General features: G+C 45.5%; 1 protein-coding gene across 2 annotated transcripts in view; it reads right to left on the bottom strand.

Moving 5' to 3' along the window:
• VIT (vitrin) overlaps window positions 1-18,599 on the bottom strand; it is a 124,922-nt gene that overhangs the window by 29,690 nt on the left and 76,633 nt on the right. For both annotated transcript variants that reach the window (XM_019970008.2, XM_019970009.2), the window contains 2 exons: window positions 6,434-6,478; window positions 4,881-4,943 (listed from right to left, as the gene is read on the bottom strand). In XM_019970008.2, the coding sequence (XP_019825567.2) occupies window positions 4,881-4,943; window positions 6,434-6,478 (108 nt within the window). The remainder of the gene's footprint in view (window positions 1-4,880; window positions 4,944-6,433; window positions 6,479-18,599) is intronic.

Here is an 18,599-nt window from a genome sequence, read left to right as displayed (position 1 = left end):
GGTCTTGATCCCTGCCTCCTGTACAATGTCATGAACCTCCATCCACAGTTCTTCAGGCACTCTGTCTATCAGATCTAATCCCTTCAATTTGTTTGTCACTTCCACTATATAATCGTAAGGGATTTGATTTAGGTCATACCTGAATAGTTTAGTGGTTTTCCCTATTTTCTTTAAGTCTGAATTTGGCAATAAGGAGTTTATGATCTGAGCCACAGTCAGCTCCCAGTCTTGTTTTTACTGACTGTATAGAGCTTCTCTATCTTTGGCTGCAAAGAATATAATCAACCTGATTTTGGTGTTGACCATCTGGTGATGTCCATGTGTGGAGTCTTCTCTTGTGTTGTTGGAAGAGGGTATTTGCTATGACTGTATGACTTATAACATATGACTTACAGCAGAAGCAGAAGATATTAAGAAGAGGTGGCAACAATACACAGAGGAACTATACAAAAAAGATTCTCATGACCCAGATAACCACAACAGTGTGATCACTCACCTAGAGCCAGATATCCTGGAATAAGAAGTCAAGTGGACCTTGGGAAGCATCACTATGAACAAAGCTAGTGGAGGTGATGGAATTCCAGTTGAGCCATTTCAAATCCTAAACGATGATGCTGTGAAAGTGCTGCACTCATTATGCCAGCAAATTTGGAAAACTCAGCAGTGGCCACAGGACTGGAAAAGGTCAGTTTTCATTCCAATCCCAAAGAAAGGCAATGCCAAAGAATGTTCAAACTATCACACAATTGCACTCATCTCACATGCTAGCAAAGTAATGCTCAAAATCCTCCAAGCAAGGCTTCAACAGTATGTGAACCAAGAACTTCCAGATGTTCAAGCTGGATTTAGAAAAGGCAGAGGAACCAGAAATCAAATTGTCAACATCCGCTGGATCATTGAAAAAGGAAGAGAGTTCCAGAAAAACATCTACTTCTTCTTTACTGACTATGCCAAAGCCTTTGACTGTGTGGATCACAACAAACTATGGAAAATTCTGAAAGAGATGGGAATACCAGACCACCTGAGCTGCCTCCTGAGAAATCTGTATGCAGGTCAAGAAACAACAATTAGAACTGGACATGGAACAACAGACTGGTTCCAAATCAGGAAAGGAGTATGTAAAAGCTGTATATTGTCACCCTGCTTATTTGACTTATATGCAGATTACATCATGTGAAATGCTGGGCTGGATGAAGCACAAGCTGGAATCAAGATTTCCAGGAGAAATATCAACAACCTCAGATATGCAGATGACACCACCCTAATGGCAGAAAGTGAAGAGGAACTAGAGAGCCTCTTGATGAAAGTGAAAGAGGAGAGTGAAAAAGTTGGCTTAAAGCTCAACATTCAGAAATCTAAGATCATGGCATGTGGTCCCATCACTTCATGGCAAATAGATGGGGAAACCGTGGAAACAGCAAGAGACTTTATTTTCTTGGGCTCCAAAATCACTGCAGATGGTGACTGCAGCCATGAAATTAAAAGTCGCTCCTTGGAAGAAAAGCTATAACCAACCTAGGCAGCATATTAAAAAGCAGAGACATTGCCGACAAAGACCCATCTAGTCAAAGCTATGGTTTTTCCAGTAGTCAAGTATGGATGTGAGAGTTGGACTATAAAGAAAGCTGAGCACTGAAGAATGGATGCTTTTGAACTGTGGTTTTGGAGAAGACTCTTGAGAGTCCCTTGGACAGCAAGGAGATCCAACCAGTCCATCCTAAAGGAGATGTCCTGAATATTCATTGGAAGGACTGATGCTGAAGCTCTAATACTTTGGCCACCTGAAGTGAAGAACTGACTCATTGGAAAAGACCCTGATGCTGGGAAAGATGGAAAGCAGGAGGAGAAGGGGATGACAGGATGAGATGGTTGGATGGTATCACTGACTTGATGGACAGTAGTTTGAGTAAGCTCAGGGAGTTGGTGATGGATAGGAAAGCCTGGCGTGCTGCAGTCCATGGGGTCGCAATGAATCAGACACGACTTAGCGACTGAACTGAACTGACTGAAAGTCAAGAATCAAGCAAAAGAACAGCAGAACTACTCTATGGCTTGGCATGTTTCCCAAACAGGGCTATTCCCACTCTTTCCTAGGTCCAGGCTTGTGATGTGAATTGCCGCCAGCAGGTGGCAGTGGTGCTCTTTAGGGCTTGCGGCGCACCAGCACCAACAGTTTGCTGAAAATGTGAATGCCCAGGCTCCACCTGGACATATAGAATCAGATTCCAGTTTAGCAAGATCCCCAGGTGATTGACGTGCACATTAAAGTTTGAGAAGCACGCCTGAAGAGAACTTTTTCTTTCAGATGTCAGCAGCGTAGTTCAATATGCCTTTTTACATGAAATTCCTTTATTTTTTTATTTAGAGAAAAGAATAACTTGATTAGAGTCAGGGCCAAACAAGAGTACATGGATTTTGTAGCATCTATTTTGGTTCTTCCTAGACCATTTTTTTTCTCCTTATTTCTTACATCTTGAGCTATGTTCAGGATTGAGACATTGATTTCATAGGTTTTAAGAAGCAAAGTGTTTATTTACTTCATTCTCTTCACTCAGCCTAATGGCTGAAACTGGGGTTAACTTTGCTCCTCTTTTCCAAGAAATGTTTAAAATTCATTTTTATTGGAGTACAGTTGCTTTACAATGTTGTGTTAGTTTCTGCTGTACAGCAAAGTGAATCAGCAATATATTTGCATATATCCCCTCTTTTTTTGGATTTCCTTCCCATTTAGGTCACCACAAAGCAGTGAATTCCCTGCTCTATACAGCAGATTCTCATTAGTTATCAATTTAATACATAGTATCAATAATCTCTATATGTCAACTCCAAACTCCCAATTCATCCCACCCCAGCTTTGCTCTTTGATATCCCCATGTTTTTTCTCTATGTCTGTGTCTCTATCTCTGCTTTGCAAATAAGATGATCTATACCACTTTTCTAGATTCCGTATATATGCATTAATATACAATATTTGTTTTTCTGACTTCACTCTGAGTGAGTCTCTGTGTCCATCCATGTCTCTGCAAATGGCAGCGTTTCATTCCTTTTTATGGCTGAGTAATATTCCATTGCATGTATGTACTAGATCTTCTTTATCCATTCCTTTGCTGATGGAGATTTAGGTTGCTTCCGTGTCCTGGCTATTGTAAATAGCACTGCAATGGACACTGAGGTGTGTGTATCTGTTTCAATTCTGGTTTTCTCTGGATATATGCCCAGGAGTAGGATTGCTTGGTCACGTGGTAGCCCTATGTTCAGATTTTTAAGGCGCCTCCATACTGTTTTCCACAGTGGCTGTGTCAATTTACATTCCCACCAATGCAGGAGGGTTCCCTTTTGTCTCCACCCTCTCCAGCATTTATTGCTTGTAGATTTTTCGATGATGGCCATTCTGATGAGTGTCAGATGATACCTCGTTGTAGTTTTGATTTGCACCCAAGAATGTTTGAATGACAGTGGCTCACCCTCAGGGCATGTGCTCACTGAGACCCTAGTGGCTTTCTCACGTAAAGATGAAGGCATGCTGATGTGAAGATGACAGTGTCAGTACAAAGGGACAGAACTGGGTCATGAAGTGTTCAGCGTGAGCAATGCATTATGCTCACCGAGGATGGAAGAGGAGGAAGGAAAGGTAAGACAGAGTATCTGCAGGAATCAATCTACCAATTTTCTTAATTGCTTTGGTATTCTTCAACATGGTACAGTTTTATAGATGAATGCTTTGTGTTGACCAATATATTAGGCCAGTGTCTTTTAACCCTGGATAAATATCTGAGTTCCTTATGCAGCTTCGACAAATAAAGATGCCTGGGAATCACTCTAGGCGGTGCTTCTCAAGGGTTGATGTGCAAAGGAATTGCTTGATTCAGTAAGTCTCGGGTGGACCCTGAGAGTTTGCATCTCTAACAAGCTCCCAGGTGATACCTGATGCTGCTGGTTCTCAAACCACACTTAGAGTGGCAAAATCAAGGGAGACTCAGTAGGTATGAGGCAAGAAGTGGCATCTTTCATTTTTTAAGATGTCTGCAGGCGATTCTCACATATAGGTGAGTTGAGACTCGCAGCCCATTGGTGGCTGACTTGTCAGGGCTTTCTGGGGGAATTTGCAGATGCTTGCAACACACAGCTCCCTCCTGGTTTCCCTCTTTTTCTCTGCTCTCTTTCTTGTATCCTTGGGTGGCTTCTCTTCCACCCAGTTAGTATCAGAGATCTTCAGGTTTAAGTCCCCTGTTTCTTCTTACTGTAACCTGTCTCCCTGGGTCACACTTTCGGTTCTCAAAACCTTGGTTTTGCCCTCATCATCTTCCAACTCTAAATTTCCATCTGGACTATTGTTTCTGAATGTCAGGGTAGCCAACTCTCTGCTAGACTGAATGTCTTACAGAAGATGATAGATATAAATGCGTTCCTGCCCCAACCTGTTCCAGCTCCAGTGGTCCTCATGGCAGCTCCAGTTGCTCAAATCATCTTTAATTGCTCCCTGTCTTCACTCCACCCCTCTAGCTTCTTTCTTTCTCTCTTGGATTTGCCCGTTTCTCTCCATTTACGCTTCCCACCCCGAGCTCTGTGTACCATCATCTCTGCAGACCTCCATCATCACTGGCAAGCCAGTCTCCTTTCATTCACTCTTGTCTCCCCGTTCCACCCCACCCTGTTGCCATAGTGACATTTTAAACATCTGATCCTCTCCCCCTCTTGCACACAGATAGTTTAAATCCTTCAGAAGCTTCCCTTTTCCTTTAGAACAAAGTGACAGAAGAGAGATAAATAGATCCAGGGTAGGAGAGAGGCGGGTGTGGGTGGGAGTGAGTGGGCAGAGGGGAGAGAGAGCAGATCAGATGTCAAAGCCACTAGGGGTTTCTAGTTGTCAATTAACTTACTTGGATCTCCCTGGGATGCTGGCTCCAAAGACTGTGTGCTTAATTCTTCTTTTGGAACAAATCCTGGAAAGAGCAGTAAAACTTTTGGTGACTTACAAGAACAGGAAGCATCTGGCCTCACCCCAGGGATGGGGACAAAATGGATATTCACACTCAGCTACAGGGGCTGGGCTTACTGCTAACTGTGCTCTTCTCCATACCTCCCCCATCTGAGGAGATAAGAATGAATATTCATGGACAGCGCAATAGAGACACAGCACTCCTCTGGGTGCTCACGGGCATTTGAAGTCAGGTGTGTTCAGATCTGTCTTCTACAGCCCCTTAGCTTAATCTGTCTGAGCCTTAGCCTTCTTATCTGAAAGCATTAAGCACTTTGCCAGTGTAAATTATCCCTCCATACAATTCTGAAAATCTTGAGGTCAGGGATGAGTCTCACCCATCACATAAACCTTCCCCGTGGTCCTCAGTCAATATTCAGTGACTGAGTTGATGAACAAAGATCAGTGAGACCGAGGATGGGGTTGGGTGTAGACCAGGGGAGAAGAGATGAGATACTAGCAGCTCAAACAAACAAGAGGGTCTACACTGCAGCCTGTCCCCTCCTGCACTCTGAGACCAGATGCAGAAACAAAAGGATTAGTGCTTTGAGAGGGCGTGTGTGTATGTGAACTGAATTTCAGCTTCAGGGTTTTCTTTAGAGCTGTTTACCTGGGAGCCACATTCACAAATATTTCATATAAGGAAATAAAGACAATAGTCTTTTAAGGCTTAGAAAGGCCAATGAGTTTCTCGGCAAAGTGTAATTGCAGCACCGGAAGTGAGTCTCCTGATTCTGGGATGCTGGGGAACGCCCACCAAGAGTCCCCCACCTCCATGGAGGAAGGTGCTCAGGACTCCACTCTTGGGTGGGGTGAGATTTCTCCTGGCTTTGTTAGTTTTTCCAATTTGCAAAGCACATGATTTCATCTTCCCATTAAAGGTCAGCTTGCTCATCCCACTTCCTCAAATCATTAAAAAAATTCACTAATGGCATTTCTCAGCCAGGAGTCCTGGGAGGGGAAGAAATACACATCCAGAGGCCCAAGTCCTCTCCTCCATATCTCCCCGCCCCCAAACCAGCAAAATCTGCCCTTGCACCAAGAGTCTGAAAACTGTGTTTGCTGTTGGAGTTTTAAACACTTAATGTAGTAAATAGGGAACAACATTCATTAATGTGAAGAAAAAACCTGAATCCCATTTGCAAAGAAGGAAGATGAAATAGAAGGAAATTAAGGTGTGCGCCCAGATGGAGTGAGGGTCTAACCCATTTTCGGGGCTGGGAACTCACTGCTTTCTGTCTTCACATTTCCTTCCCTCTCTGTGAATCCAGTCTTGTCCCTGACCCAGTCCTCCCTGTGGGGGTTTCAGTGGGCCCTTTGCCTGGCCACCAGACACCTAACGTTGGAGGTGGCACTGGAGGAGTCTTCTGTAGCAGAGCTTGACTGCTGTGCCATTTGCTGTAATCCTAAGAATCTTGATCTAGTTATGGCCAGAAGGATGGGCTGTATAATTACCTGCATCGAGAAGGACTGATTCAGGTTTCCACAAGGCAGGTTCCCCTGATTTTCAGGATTAAAGAAAAAAACAAACTCATTAGTTAGATGAAACCAGCAGAAGCCCTCAAGTGAACTGCCAGAATGATAACATTTTCTAATTATGGCAGAAAGCTTAGTAAAGAAACCCAAGACCAGACTTTGGGATGAAGCAACCTGAAATCTGTGTGATTTTCTTATTTAAAGTTCTTAAAGTCAGAGACAAAAACATCTTTACTCTTTTGTTCCTTTCACTATGCACCAATAACCATGGAATAATAGCACTCCTGAAATTCAAGGGGAACTAAAAGCTCATGCAATTCGAAGAAACAACTGTTGTTGTTCAGTCGCTCAGTCATGTCCGACTCTTTGTGACCCCATGGGCTGCAGCACACCAGGCTTCCCTGTCCTTCATCTTCTCCTGGAGCTTGCTCAAACTCATGTCCATTGAGTCAATGAAGCCATCCAACCATCTCATCCTTTGTCATCCCCTTCTCCTCCTGCCATTGATCTTTTCCAGCCTCAGGGTCTTTTTCCAATAGGTCGACTCTTCGCATCAGGTGACCAAAGTATTGGAGCTGCAGCATCAGCCCCTCCAATGAATATTCAGGACTGATTTCCTTTAGGATGGACTGGTTTGATCTCCTTGCAGTCCAAGGGACTTGCAAGAGTCTTCTCCAACACCACAGTTCAAACGCATCAATTCTTTGGCTCTCAGCCTTCTTTATGGTCCAACTCTCACTGGAAAAACCATAGCTTTGACTAGATGGACTTTTGTTGGCAAAGTTAATCTCTGCTTCTTAATACGCTGTCTAGGTTTGTTATAGCTTTTTGTCCAAGGAGCAAGCATCTTTTAATTTCATGGCTGCAGTCACCATCTGCAATGATTTTGGAGCCCAAGAAAATAAACTCTCTCACTGTTTCCATTGTCTCCCATGAAGTGATGGGACTGGATGCCATAATCTTTGCTTTTTGAGTATTGAGTTTTAAGCCAGCTTTTTCACTCTCTTCTTTCACCTTCATTAACAGGCTTTTTATTTACTCTTTGCTTTCTGCCATAAGGGTGGTGTCATCTGCATATCTCAGGTTATTGATATTTCTCCCGGCAGTCTTGATTCCAGCTTGTGCTTCATCCAGCCCGGCATTTCTCATGATGTTCTCTGCATAGAAGTTAAATAAGCAGGGTGACAATATACAGCTTTGATGTACTCCTTCCCCAATTTTGAACCAGTCCAGTGTTCCAATGCAACCCACTAACCTGCTTCAATAACATCTCTACCAAGTGAGTGGCTGGCAGGTGCTTGAATACCTCCAGAGACAGGGAACTCATTACTTTAGCAGCAACAAAAATAGAGCATATCTTCTTGGACTACTGAGACTTTGAGAAAACTTTTCTTTATGCCAATCTGAAACCTTTATCCACCATCCATCCATCTGTTCTTCATCACACTTAATCACATGTGTGCATTCAGTCATGTCCAATTCTTTGTGACCCTATGGACTACAGACTGCCAGGATCCTCTTTCCATGGAATTTTCCAGGCAAGAATACTGAAGTGGGTTGCCATTTCCTCCTGCGGGGGATCTTCCTGACCCAGGGATTGAACTCGCATCTCCTGCATTGCAGGCAGTTTCTTTACTGCTGAGCCATCAGGAAAGCCCCATCACACTTAATATGCACCCCAAATATACCCATTATCATTCCAGGTACATTTGCCTCATCCATCTATTTGTGTTTCTTTCCTTGGAACCACACAGAACAAATCTGACCCCTTCAGGGGGTAGGCAGTCCCCTCATTTCCTGAGGCCCTGCTTCTCCCCACGTGCCTGAAGCAGAATGGATCAAAGCAGCAAATGCCCTTCACCGCACACCTGTGCTGATGCAGTGGCAGGGGTGGTCAGGAAGTGAACATTCTTATCCCATAGTCCCTGATCTTTTGGGGGGAGTATGTCTGGAAGGGACTTAAGGGGCAGCAAAACATGTTAGGAAGCCCTCTAAGGACACCCACATGGCTATTTTTCTCCTCCTTCCCACCCCCTCCTCCCACCTTTAGCTCACAAGGCGGAGAGCGTAACCAACTGTTTCATTTCTTAAAGACCATCAGCGTTCCAGCACACTTCAATTAGCACACTCAGATGAAGTGATATTCTCCTTTACATGATTCAGTGATGCCAGGCTATTGTGAAAGGCAAGTTTGTGCTCTTGTAGATTCTGGGTTCATGGTGAAAAGTGAGTTTAATTTGACTCAGCCATTAACCAGGTGTAGGACCTTGAGCAAGTCACATACCCTCCATGAACTGCAATTTCTTTTTGAGGAATATTAGCAGTTTGTGTGGGCTGATCTCCAAGTTCAAAATATTTATGATCTATATGTTTAAGTATTCAGCTTCTTTAGCCTCATTATTCTATCGCCACCTACTGGCAAAACTATGCACTTTGCCCTTTTCCTTTAAAAAAAAAAGAAAAAAAGTGTGGGTGACACCTCAGTTTTTGGCTCAGGCTTTCAGCACCCTTGGGTGTGAGGAAATTAGAATACTGGGTGCTCTGTTACTTTAGTAGGAGATGAACAGTTTTCTGACATGAAGTAATGAAGCGATGGGACCGGATGCTATGATCTTCGTTTTTTGAATGTTGAGTTTTAAGTCAGCTTTTTCACTCTCCTCTTTCCCCCCGCATGAAGGATTTCCAAGTCTCTTACTCTGTCCTGGAGGCCTGTCCTCTATCTGTGTCACTTTAATTTGTTTGGGAAAAGTTTGAACCAAATCACTTTCACCCAAAAGCTGAAGGCTGAAAAAATATTTGGACAGCTCAGACTTGGTGCTTTGAGCTTGGTGGTGATGAGAAGGAGATTTGTGAGAATGTTTGGGTTCTGGTGTCGAGGTCAAGGGCATGGTGTGGGGGCAAACAGAAGACTATCCCGAGTCTACCAAAGAGCTGGGGGCCTGAGGGGCTTGCCTACCTTCTCTGACTTTCAGTTTTCTCCTGTGTAAAACTGGGGGCACAGGACTTGTTCTGCCCTGCCTCACGTGAAGACTGTTGTTGTTTAGTCGCTAGGTCGTGTCCACCTGTTTGCGACCCCATGGACTGAGGCCTGCCAGGCTCCTCTGTTCATGAGATTTCCCAGGCAAGAATACTGGAGTGGGTTACCATTTCCTCCTCCAGGGGATCTTCTTAACCCAGGGATCGAACCCGTGTCTTTTGCTTGACAGTTGGATTCTCTGCCACTGGCCCACCTGGGAAGCCCTCATATGAAGATAAATGTCTATAAAATCACTCCAAAAAGGGTAAAAGGCACTTGTAAAGAAACAGCTAATAATTTTTGTGACAGTCCTGGCTCCGTCATCGTATAGATACAGTCAGCGTCTATGGGAGGTATTGGTCTTGAACACGCACTGACCAAGCCCCATGTGAGCATCAGAATAACCCTGCGGGTCAGGGACAGCCGTGATCCCACTTTACAGGTGAGAAAGCTGACACGGGGAGTGGCAGAGCAGAGTGCTAGACCCAGGCGGTGGGCTCTCTCTGTGATAGTCACTGCCTGTTTATGACGGGAGGCATCATTGTTGCTTCCGATTCTCAGGGTTCTGGGGGTGAGGGATGCACCACAGAGAAGCCAGGCCTGGAATGTCACATGAAGAACGAGGGCCCAGAACATTCCTGGTTTAAAATCCATGGCGGCCTTTGCACTGGTTACGGCTCCTACTGTTCCCTGAATGTCTGGAGTTTACCAGCCTGGGATCCAATGGGAGTCATGACAATGGCCCTTAGGGCTCTCAAGTTTTATGGGACAGACCCACAGGTGGCCCCTCAGTCCCGGCTTCTCCCCAGGGACTTCCACTGCAGTCTTTAGCAGGAGGCCGTCAGTCTGAGGGGCAGCAGCCCCTGGAGCCAGGGGACTCTGCACACCTCCCTTCCAGGGCCTGGCCTCGTGCCAGCAACTCCACATTTGAGGGTGATTGGAGAAGGCTGGGGACAGTCAGAGGTCCTGGGCGTGGGCATCAGGCCAGCAAAACATCCGCAGTCTTGTGTTTACAGATGGGTTCCCCTCCAAAGCTCTGCGTGGGACATTTGTCTGGGAGCTGGCAACCTCTTCTCATGCGAACGACATCAACTCTGCGGTTAGGTTTCCAGGCCAGTGAAGCTTATCTGATCAAACAGAGCTCAGGGTACCGTGAAGCTACCTTGGATGGTTCCAAGGAAAAGTCCCTGAGTTCTAGCCTCAATCTTGCTGAGTGTACACCCCTCCCTCCCCTGGGGGCACAGCAGGAGCAGCCAGGCCAGCCAGAGTGGACTTAGAGGGTCCTGGTCAGGGGGAAAGGGTATGCCTGTGGGGGCGGGGGGAGGAGGTGGCCTCACTGATGAGCCTGGAGGTGGGGAGTATGGGACCTGGCAAGACAGAAGTTCCAGCCCCAGAATATTAGAATCTGAAAACATCTGAGTCGTCTTTTAGTTCTAACACATAGCACAATGTCTCAGTACATTTTTTTTTTTTTTTTAAATTAACAGTTCCCCTGCCATGGAGGTGGTGGCTTAAACTGGGGACATGTCAAGTTACATCTGTGAGCAGAAGGCATGGTGCGAGGAGGAAGCAGGACTCACTCACGGTCCTAAGTTCGGGGTCCTGTGCAGGAGAGGATGAAATATTAAGGCCGATGGCCATACTATTAGGTCTGTACATAGCCGCCTGTGTCTGTTAATGCATTGCCCTCAACACGGATGGGGTATTTTGTGGGGCTCAGGAGATTCCATCCCATGTGATATAATTTTATCAGTGACTGGGGAGGAGATGGGTGGCGTATTGATCAATTTGGTGGATGACAGAGAAGGAAGGCCAGTTGATGATGATGGAAGGCTAGTTAATACATTCAGTGACAGAATTGAGATTCAGGAAGACTGCAGCACACTAAACTAAGGGAGGGTTTAACAGAGTGAAGTGTGATATTCTAAGAGGGGGCAAAAACTCAGCTGCACCAGGACAGCATTGGGGTGACCTGCTTCTCTAGAAATACGTGAGAAAAAGCCCTGGGAACCTGAGCAATTGCCAGTTCAGTAGGAGATGAGCTGATGAGGAGACAAAGCCTCCCCCACATGGAACTTGGGATGTTTTCAAGGAACCAGAGTATTTAGAGCGAGAGAGGCAGTTCCCTGGCACAGCCCTCGAGGCAGCGTGTCCTGCTCTGAGTCACCACCAACAGACTGAGGTTTAGCTGGAGGGAGTGCTGCCGAGTCACGTAAGGACCTGTTGGAGGTTTGAGAGAAATTTGTCCCAAAAAAGACGAGATGCAAAGGAGGACATGAAGGCTACTTTCATATACTTGAAAGACTCTCAAATTTATTCTCTTAACAAATACCGAAGATCCCCAAAGATGTGATGGTTACATCTATTATTGCTTTTGCTCATATTAGAAATTAAAACTGTGTATCCTCTCATTTAAAACAGACTATCCATTTATTTCACTATTCATTCACTTAAAAATAACAACAGACCTATTTATTCTATTTTAACATTTTATAATGGAAATAACTGCTTCCTAAAACAAAAGAATTCAATGGGAAGAGTGGCAGATCTCTCCAGTATCTGATATAGTAGAAGACAGCTCAAATCTGATGTCAGTTCCTTCAGTCCATCTGTGGTGATATGTCATTTTTGTTGAAGAGTTTGAAGAAAATCTGGCCTCAGTTATAGAGGGAGCGACGAGAGGGCCTCACAGAGGCCCTGAAAGCAAAGTTCTTGGACCACAAAATAAGAAGTAGTAGTTTAGACACGTTAGGAGCAACCAGGCTTAAGTTCTAGACAGTACATCCAACAGTGGGCCTGGGAAGCTCTGGGCCCCTCACATACAGTTATCCTGCACAGGCAAAGGCTTCCCTGGTGGCTCAGTGCTAAAGAATTTGCCTGCCAGTATGGGAGACGTGGGTTTGATTCTTGGACTGGGAAGATCCCCTGGAGAAGGAAATGGGAACTTACTCCAATATTCTTGCCTGGGAAATCCCATGAACAGACAAGACTGGTGGGCCATGGGTTCAAAAACAGTCAGACACGACTGAGTGACTAAACAACAGAAAAACACAGGGCAAGGCCTCTGTCTGCCACGTCACAAGGGATTCATTTGGTGGGAAATCAGATCAGATCCACTTTGTTTTATTTTTTCAATGTGGCATTAAGTAAATATTTTAATGGGCTGTGATTACAGGACAGAAATCACTAAAGTACATAGAAGGTTAAAAGACTTCTGAACTAATCTGAAACACCAACACATAAAAGACCGAAAATGGGTAGGATGAGAAAACTGGAGGGAGTTACAGTCCCTGATCTGGCTACCGTGCACTTTGAAACGGCGTCATTGCTGTGCTGTTCATTACAAACATACAGACCAGAGGCACTTATACAGTTCTTCCCAATTCTATGATCTGAGGATTTTCTAGCTGGGAAGTCGGCTGACTATCTGATATGCATGATTTTATCGGAAGTGAGAGCCAGGTGAAGATCCTGTGTGCCAGTGGCTCCTCTATCTGCAGGATCTAGCTCCGGGCTTTGAGATTTGTGCAGGCCTGAGCACCAGAGCCTCTTGATGAAAGTGAAAGAGGAGAGTGAGAAAGTTGGCTTAAAGCTCAACATTCAGAAAACGAAGATTATGGCATCCGGTCCCATCACTTCATGGCAAATAGACTTTACTTTTTTGGGCTCCAAAATCACTGCAGATGGTGACTGCAGCCATGAAATTAAAAGATGCTTACTCCTTGGAAGGAAAGTTATGTCCAACCTAGATAGCATATTGAAAAGCAGAGACATTACTTTGCCAACAAATGTCTGTCTAGTCAAGGCTATGGTATTTCCTGTGGTCATGTATGGATGTGAGAGTTGGACTGTGAAAAAAGCTGAACGCCGAAGAATTGATGCTTTTGAACTGTGGTGTTGGGGAAGACTCCTGAGAGTCCCTTGGACTGCAAGGAGATCCAACCAGTCCATTCTGAAGATCAGCCCTGGGATTTCTTTGGAAGGAATGATGCTAAAGCTGAAACTCCAGTACTTTGGGCACCTCATGCAAAGAGTTGACTCATTGGAAAAGACTCTGATGCTGGGAGGGATTGGGGGCAGGAGGAGAAGGGGATGACAGAGGATGAGATGGCTGGATGGCATCACTGACTCGATGGACGTGAGTCCTGGTGAACTCTGGGAGTTAGTGATGGACAGGGAGGCCTGGCGTGCTGCGATTCATGGGGTTGCAAAGAGTCGGACACGACTGAGCGACTGAACTGAACTGAACTGAGCAACTGAACTGAACTGAGTACCTCGGGCGAGCAGAAGCCCCAAGAGCACCCTGCCTTGGGAGGGTCTGAGTGCTCAGAGCCAAGTTGCAGAGGTGATAGTGGAGTGGGAAAAGCAGTGGAAAAGAGTAGGATTTGAGGGAGAAAGGAGCTGGGACCATCAGTGTGGTCAGTGAGATGGAGTCTTAGTTACTAGGAGCACAAAGAGAATGGATGAGAAAGGGAGACTCAGGGCTGGAGACTCAGGCAGTAAGGCTATAAAAGGTTATGAAAAGGGAATGGGATCAAGTGCTAAAAAACAGTCTTGGGTTGTTGGGCAGGAAGAAACAGGAGCCAGAAGTTCAAAGCTGGGCATGACCTGCAGGTGAGCTGCAGGGGCCAGCACTGCGTGGGAGACAGTGTTTGTAGGTGCAGCAGCGCGAGGGCGGTAAGCAGCCGGCAGCCTTGCCAGGTTTCTGGCTTCAGAGACTCCTGCTGTTGGATACCCCAGGGGGTGGGATTAGACAGGATCAGCTGATTAACATGCAATCAACAATCTGTTTTCTTCTCTTATTTTGCCCCCTGATGAAAGCGCCCCTCATTCAGATTTTCCTTGGAAGTCAGCCTTCCTCTCTGTGGTTGGCTCTACTTTGGGGGTTGCAGAGAAGGCCAACAGCCCTAAGGAAAACTGTGCCCATGCTTGGCTGCCTGAATGACTAATCCCCCGGGCCTGTTAAGGTCTAAAGTGGCTTCGGTGTCCTTGGCCTGCCCAGAGATCTGATTCTTAAGCCTTTTGTCCTGAACATCAGCATGTACGTTGGCAAAGAGGCAATTGGGAAGCCATAGAAGCTCTCAGTCCTATCCAGGGGACTCCTTGGAGCCCCTGCTCCCATCTGGCACCAAAGCAAAACAGAATCTGCAGTCTCAAGGAATCTTTTAACATGGAGGACAGGTACCTCTCGCAAGAGAAAGGCCGGGACTCTTCTTCCTTGTGTGCCGAGGCTGTAAAGGAAGCTGTTAAGTCTGTCAGCTCATGGCCCAGGCCCCAGGCAGAGTTTGTGGAAAGCAGCTAACCGGGCTAGATTCTCCTTTCTCATCTCTGCAGGACGCAACAGCCTCTCAGAGAAAAAAACTTGTGTCATGTGTCTGCATCCCCAGTTCCTGGGCCAAACCTTGACGGGATGCACACAGAAGTGAAAAAAAGGAGCCAGGGAGTGTCATGATTCATAGGAGAATTGCTGGAGGAGAAAGAATGATTTCTGTTCCCCGTGTCACAGAAGTACTTGAGCAAAATTGGCTCTGCCCTTTCCTGGGAAATGATAAAGGCGTCTTTGACCCAAGTTCCTCAAGGGTAAACCCCAGAGAGTATCCCTTTTCAAGTTTATAAGAGCCTAGTCACTGAATCCTTAGGAATTTCTATTACAACCTCCAAAAAAATTGCCTCAAGGGAGTGGCGCTTTGCTTATTTAATGGCTTCCTTACAAGTTGGGCCCTTGAGCAGAATCTTTTGTTGACATATCTGGTTTAATGATTTCTGTTCAAATCTGAGTCAAATGACAAGGATTTGGAAAGACAACCTCCACGTAAGCAAGCTTAACTTCCTCCAGTAGCTAGAAAGGTGAGTTTAGGTTCTCACCTGGATTAGCTTGGGGGCTATTTTGGCTGTTAATATAGGCGGTGGCTCAGATGGTAGAGTCTGCCTGCAATGCAGGAGACCAGGGTTTGATCCCTGGCTTGGGAAGATCCCTGAGAGAAGGAAATGGCAACCCACTCCAGTATTTTTGCCTGGAGAATTCCAGGGACAGAAGAGACTGATGGGCTACAGTCCATAGGATCGAAAAGAGTTGGACATGACTGAGTGAAAAGATTTTTTGATTTGTAGGTGGTGGTGGACCAGAGATCTGTAATAACATTTGAGTGGCCAGAGCATGAATTTGAATTTAACTCTTCTCATTCTTTCCATGATTCATACTAGCAAGATATTACCAAGGTGAGAACAAAAGTAAAGCTTTGTCCTTGGGTGGCCTGAATCTGCTCTGGAGGAGGCATTGAAGTGGGGAGCAGGGGAAGGATTTAACTCAAAACACTGACTGAAAACTCCAGGTAACAGTAGCCCTTGCACTCCACAGCTGTCAAAGCATCTTTTACTTAAATGCCATATTTCTTTATACTTCATTATTCTTATAATAATTCAGCTGTGCCTCTCCCGAGGGAGTTACAGTAATTCCTCAATAGAAATGTCACTTAACATTTAGCAGTTTGCTTAAACTGCATTAACATGGTATTGATGCAAATAGCATTAGCTTTCAGTCATTTTTAAGGGTACACAATGGGTTATCCTTAATTACTCTGTGGGAGAATCGAATACATTTCAGCATTCATTATTCACTGGGCAATTTTTCTGAAGCAAGGTTTTTAAAAGGGCAGAGAGAGATGGGAGATTCTGTAAAGAGAGCTGCAAAGTCTGTTTTAGGGGGGAAAGGGACCACATAAAAACTGGCTGAGGGAAAGAACCAAGTTTCATGGAAGGGGAGAGATAAGAGGTCATGGGAAAACACCTGTTTTTCTTAGAATCAAATTTATCCACCATAACTTTTCATTCCTTTTGTCTTTGTTCCAAATGTTGTTGTTATTGTTCAGTCACTAAGTTGTGTCTGACACTTTGTGACCCCCATGGACTGCAGCACGCCAGTCTTCCCTGTCCTTCACTATCTCCCAGAGTTTGCTCAAACCCATATCCATTGAGTCGGTGATGCCATCCGACCATCTCATCCTCTGTCGCCCCCTTCTCCTCTTACCCTCAATCTTTCACAGCATCAGGGGCTTTTCCAACGAGTCCGTTCTTTGCTTCAGGTGGCCAAAGTGTTGGAGTTTCAGCTTCAGCATCAGTCCTTCCAATGAATATTCAGGACTGATTTCCTTTAGGATTGACTGGTTTGATCTCCTTGCTGTCCAAGGGACTCAAAAGTCTTCTCTAACACCATAGTTCAAAGGTGTCAATTCTTCAGTGCTCAGCCTTCTTTATGGTCCAACTCTTACATCCATACATGGCTACTGCTACTGCTGCTGCTAAGTCACTTCAGTCGTGTCTGACTCTGTGTGACCCCATAGACAGCAGCCCACCAGGTTCCCCCGTCCCTGGGACTCTCCAGGCAAGAACACTGGAGTGGGTTGCCATTTCCTTCTCCAATGCATGAGAGTGAAAAGTGAAAGTGAAGCCGCTCAGTCATGTCCAACTCTTAGCAACCCCATGGACTGCAGCCCACCAGGCTCCTCCATCCATGGGATTTTCCAGGCAAGAGTACTGGAGTGGGGTGCCATTGCCTTTTCCACATGGCTACTGCTGCTGCTGCTAAGTCGCTTCAGTCGTGTCTGACTCTGTGCAACCCCATAGACGGCAGCCCACCAGGCTCCTCTGTCGCTGGGATTCTCCAGGCAAGAACACTGGAGTGGGTTGCCATTTCCTTCTCCAATGCATGAAAGTGAAAAGTGAAGTCGCTCAGTTGTGCCCGACTCTTAGCGACCCCATGGACTGCAGCCTACCAGGCTCCTCCGTCCATGGGATTTTCCAGGCAGGAGTACTAGAGTGGGTTGCCATTCAAACCATAGCTTGGGCTATATGGACCTTTGTTGGCAAAGTGATGTCTCTGCTTTCTTGTTCCAATTATTTGGACACAAACTCAAAATAGCTCTGTTTTCTAATTATAAAGTGAACACGTGCTCACGATCAACATATCCACTGTGGGTAGTACAGAATCATCTGCAATCCCTCTATCCAGCAGTGGCTGGTTTATAATTTTGGCATACAGTGTTCTATTCCTTTTTCTATGCACATATTCTCATGTGCAAAACATAATTATAACACATGAGATTGGTAGCCATCCTGTTTTGTAGCCTGCTTCTTTGACTTAACAAGCTGTCACAGACCAATCTTATCTTGTCAGGAAGTATGCATATTTTAATAGCTGCATAGTGACTTTTTAACCATTCTGACAATGGACAATTAAATTGTCTCCACTTATTTTTCTATCATGAACAACATCTATGTCCAGGCTTCTTTTGACTTTGGCTGATAATTACCTTAGGATATATTCCTGTAAGTGCAGGAAATGCTGGGTCATTTCTCCACACTGTTACCCAAACTGTGTTTTATCAATTTCCAATGTGAATTGGTGAAAACTGACACCTTATTGTTTACTTTAACTGTATTTGATTCCTGGTGAACATCTGTTATATTTATTGGCTATTTGTAGTTCTTCCTCCATGGCCTGCCCAGTCATAACCTTCACCGATCTTTCTTTTGGAATGTTTGTCTTACTGTTTTATGACTGGATTTTAAGAAAAATCTCCTCCTGATACTTTAAGGAAGATAAACATTCAGAGATGAGACACATGTTGGTGAGAATGGAAACTGCACGTGGAAGGGTCAGGCTTTTACAGATGCTGGTTCCTTCCCCTCCCAGGTTTCTCCACTTCTTCCTTAGCGGACCTTGGTCAGCGGGTGGCTTGCAGTAGAAACGTGTGTCACCGGCCCTTCCACCAGGTGGCGCTCCGCTCCTCTCTGGGGTTTACCCTTTAGTGTAGACACATCTAATGATGTGTTAGATTAGCTGAGGCATCCCGGGCACTTCTTGAGATAAACCTGACCGGAAAACAATGCCGGGCAAAGCCACACTCTACCTTCCAAGCCGCAGTAGATTCAGCGGACCCTGCAGCTGGACCTAAGGCATCGTCCATTGTTTCCAGAGCCCTTTCCTCAGCATAACGCTGGACCTGGTTCTCCAGGCTGCCCCCTCTGGTCCTGGGAAGCAGCACTCTGACTGCCTGGCTCCGCTAGGTGCCGACATTCCTACCCCACCGGCCTCTCACATGAACAGTCTCGCCTCTGCTCTGAGTCACT

This window comes from Bos indicus, chromosome 11, assembly GCF_029378745.1.
Source record: "Bos indicus isolate NIAB-ARS_2022 breed Sahiwal x Tharparkar chromosome 11, NIAB-ARS_B.indTharparkar_mat_pri_1.0, whole genome shotgun sequence".
NCBI lineage: Eukaryota > Metazoa > Chordata > Mammalia > Artiodactyla > Bovidae > Bos > Bos indicus.
Note: the sequence above shows the minus strand (reverse complement) of the source record. Positions and strands in the feature narration are given on the sequence as shown.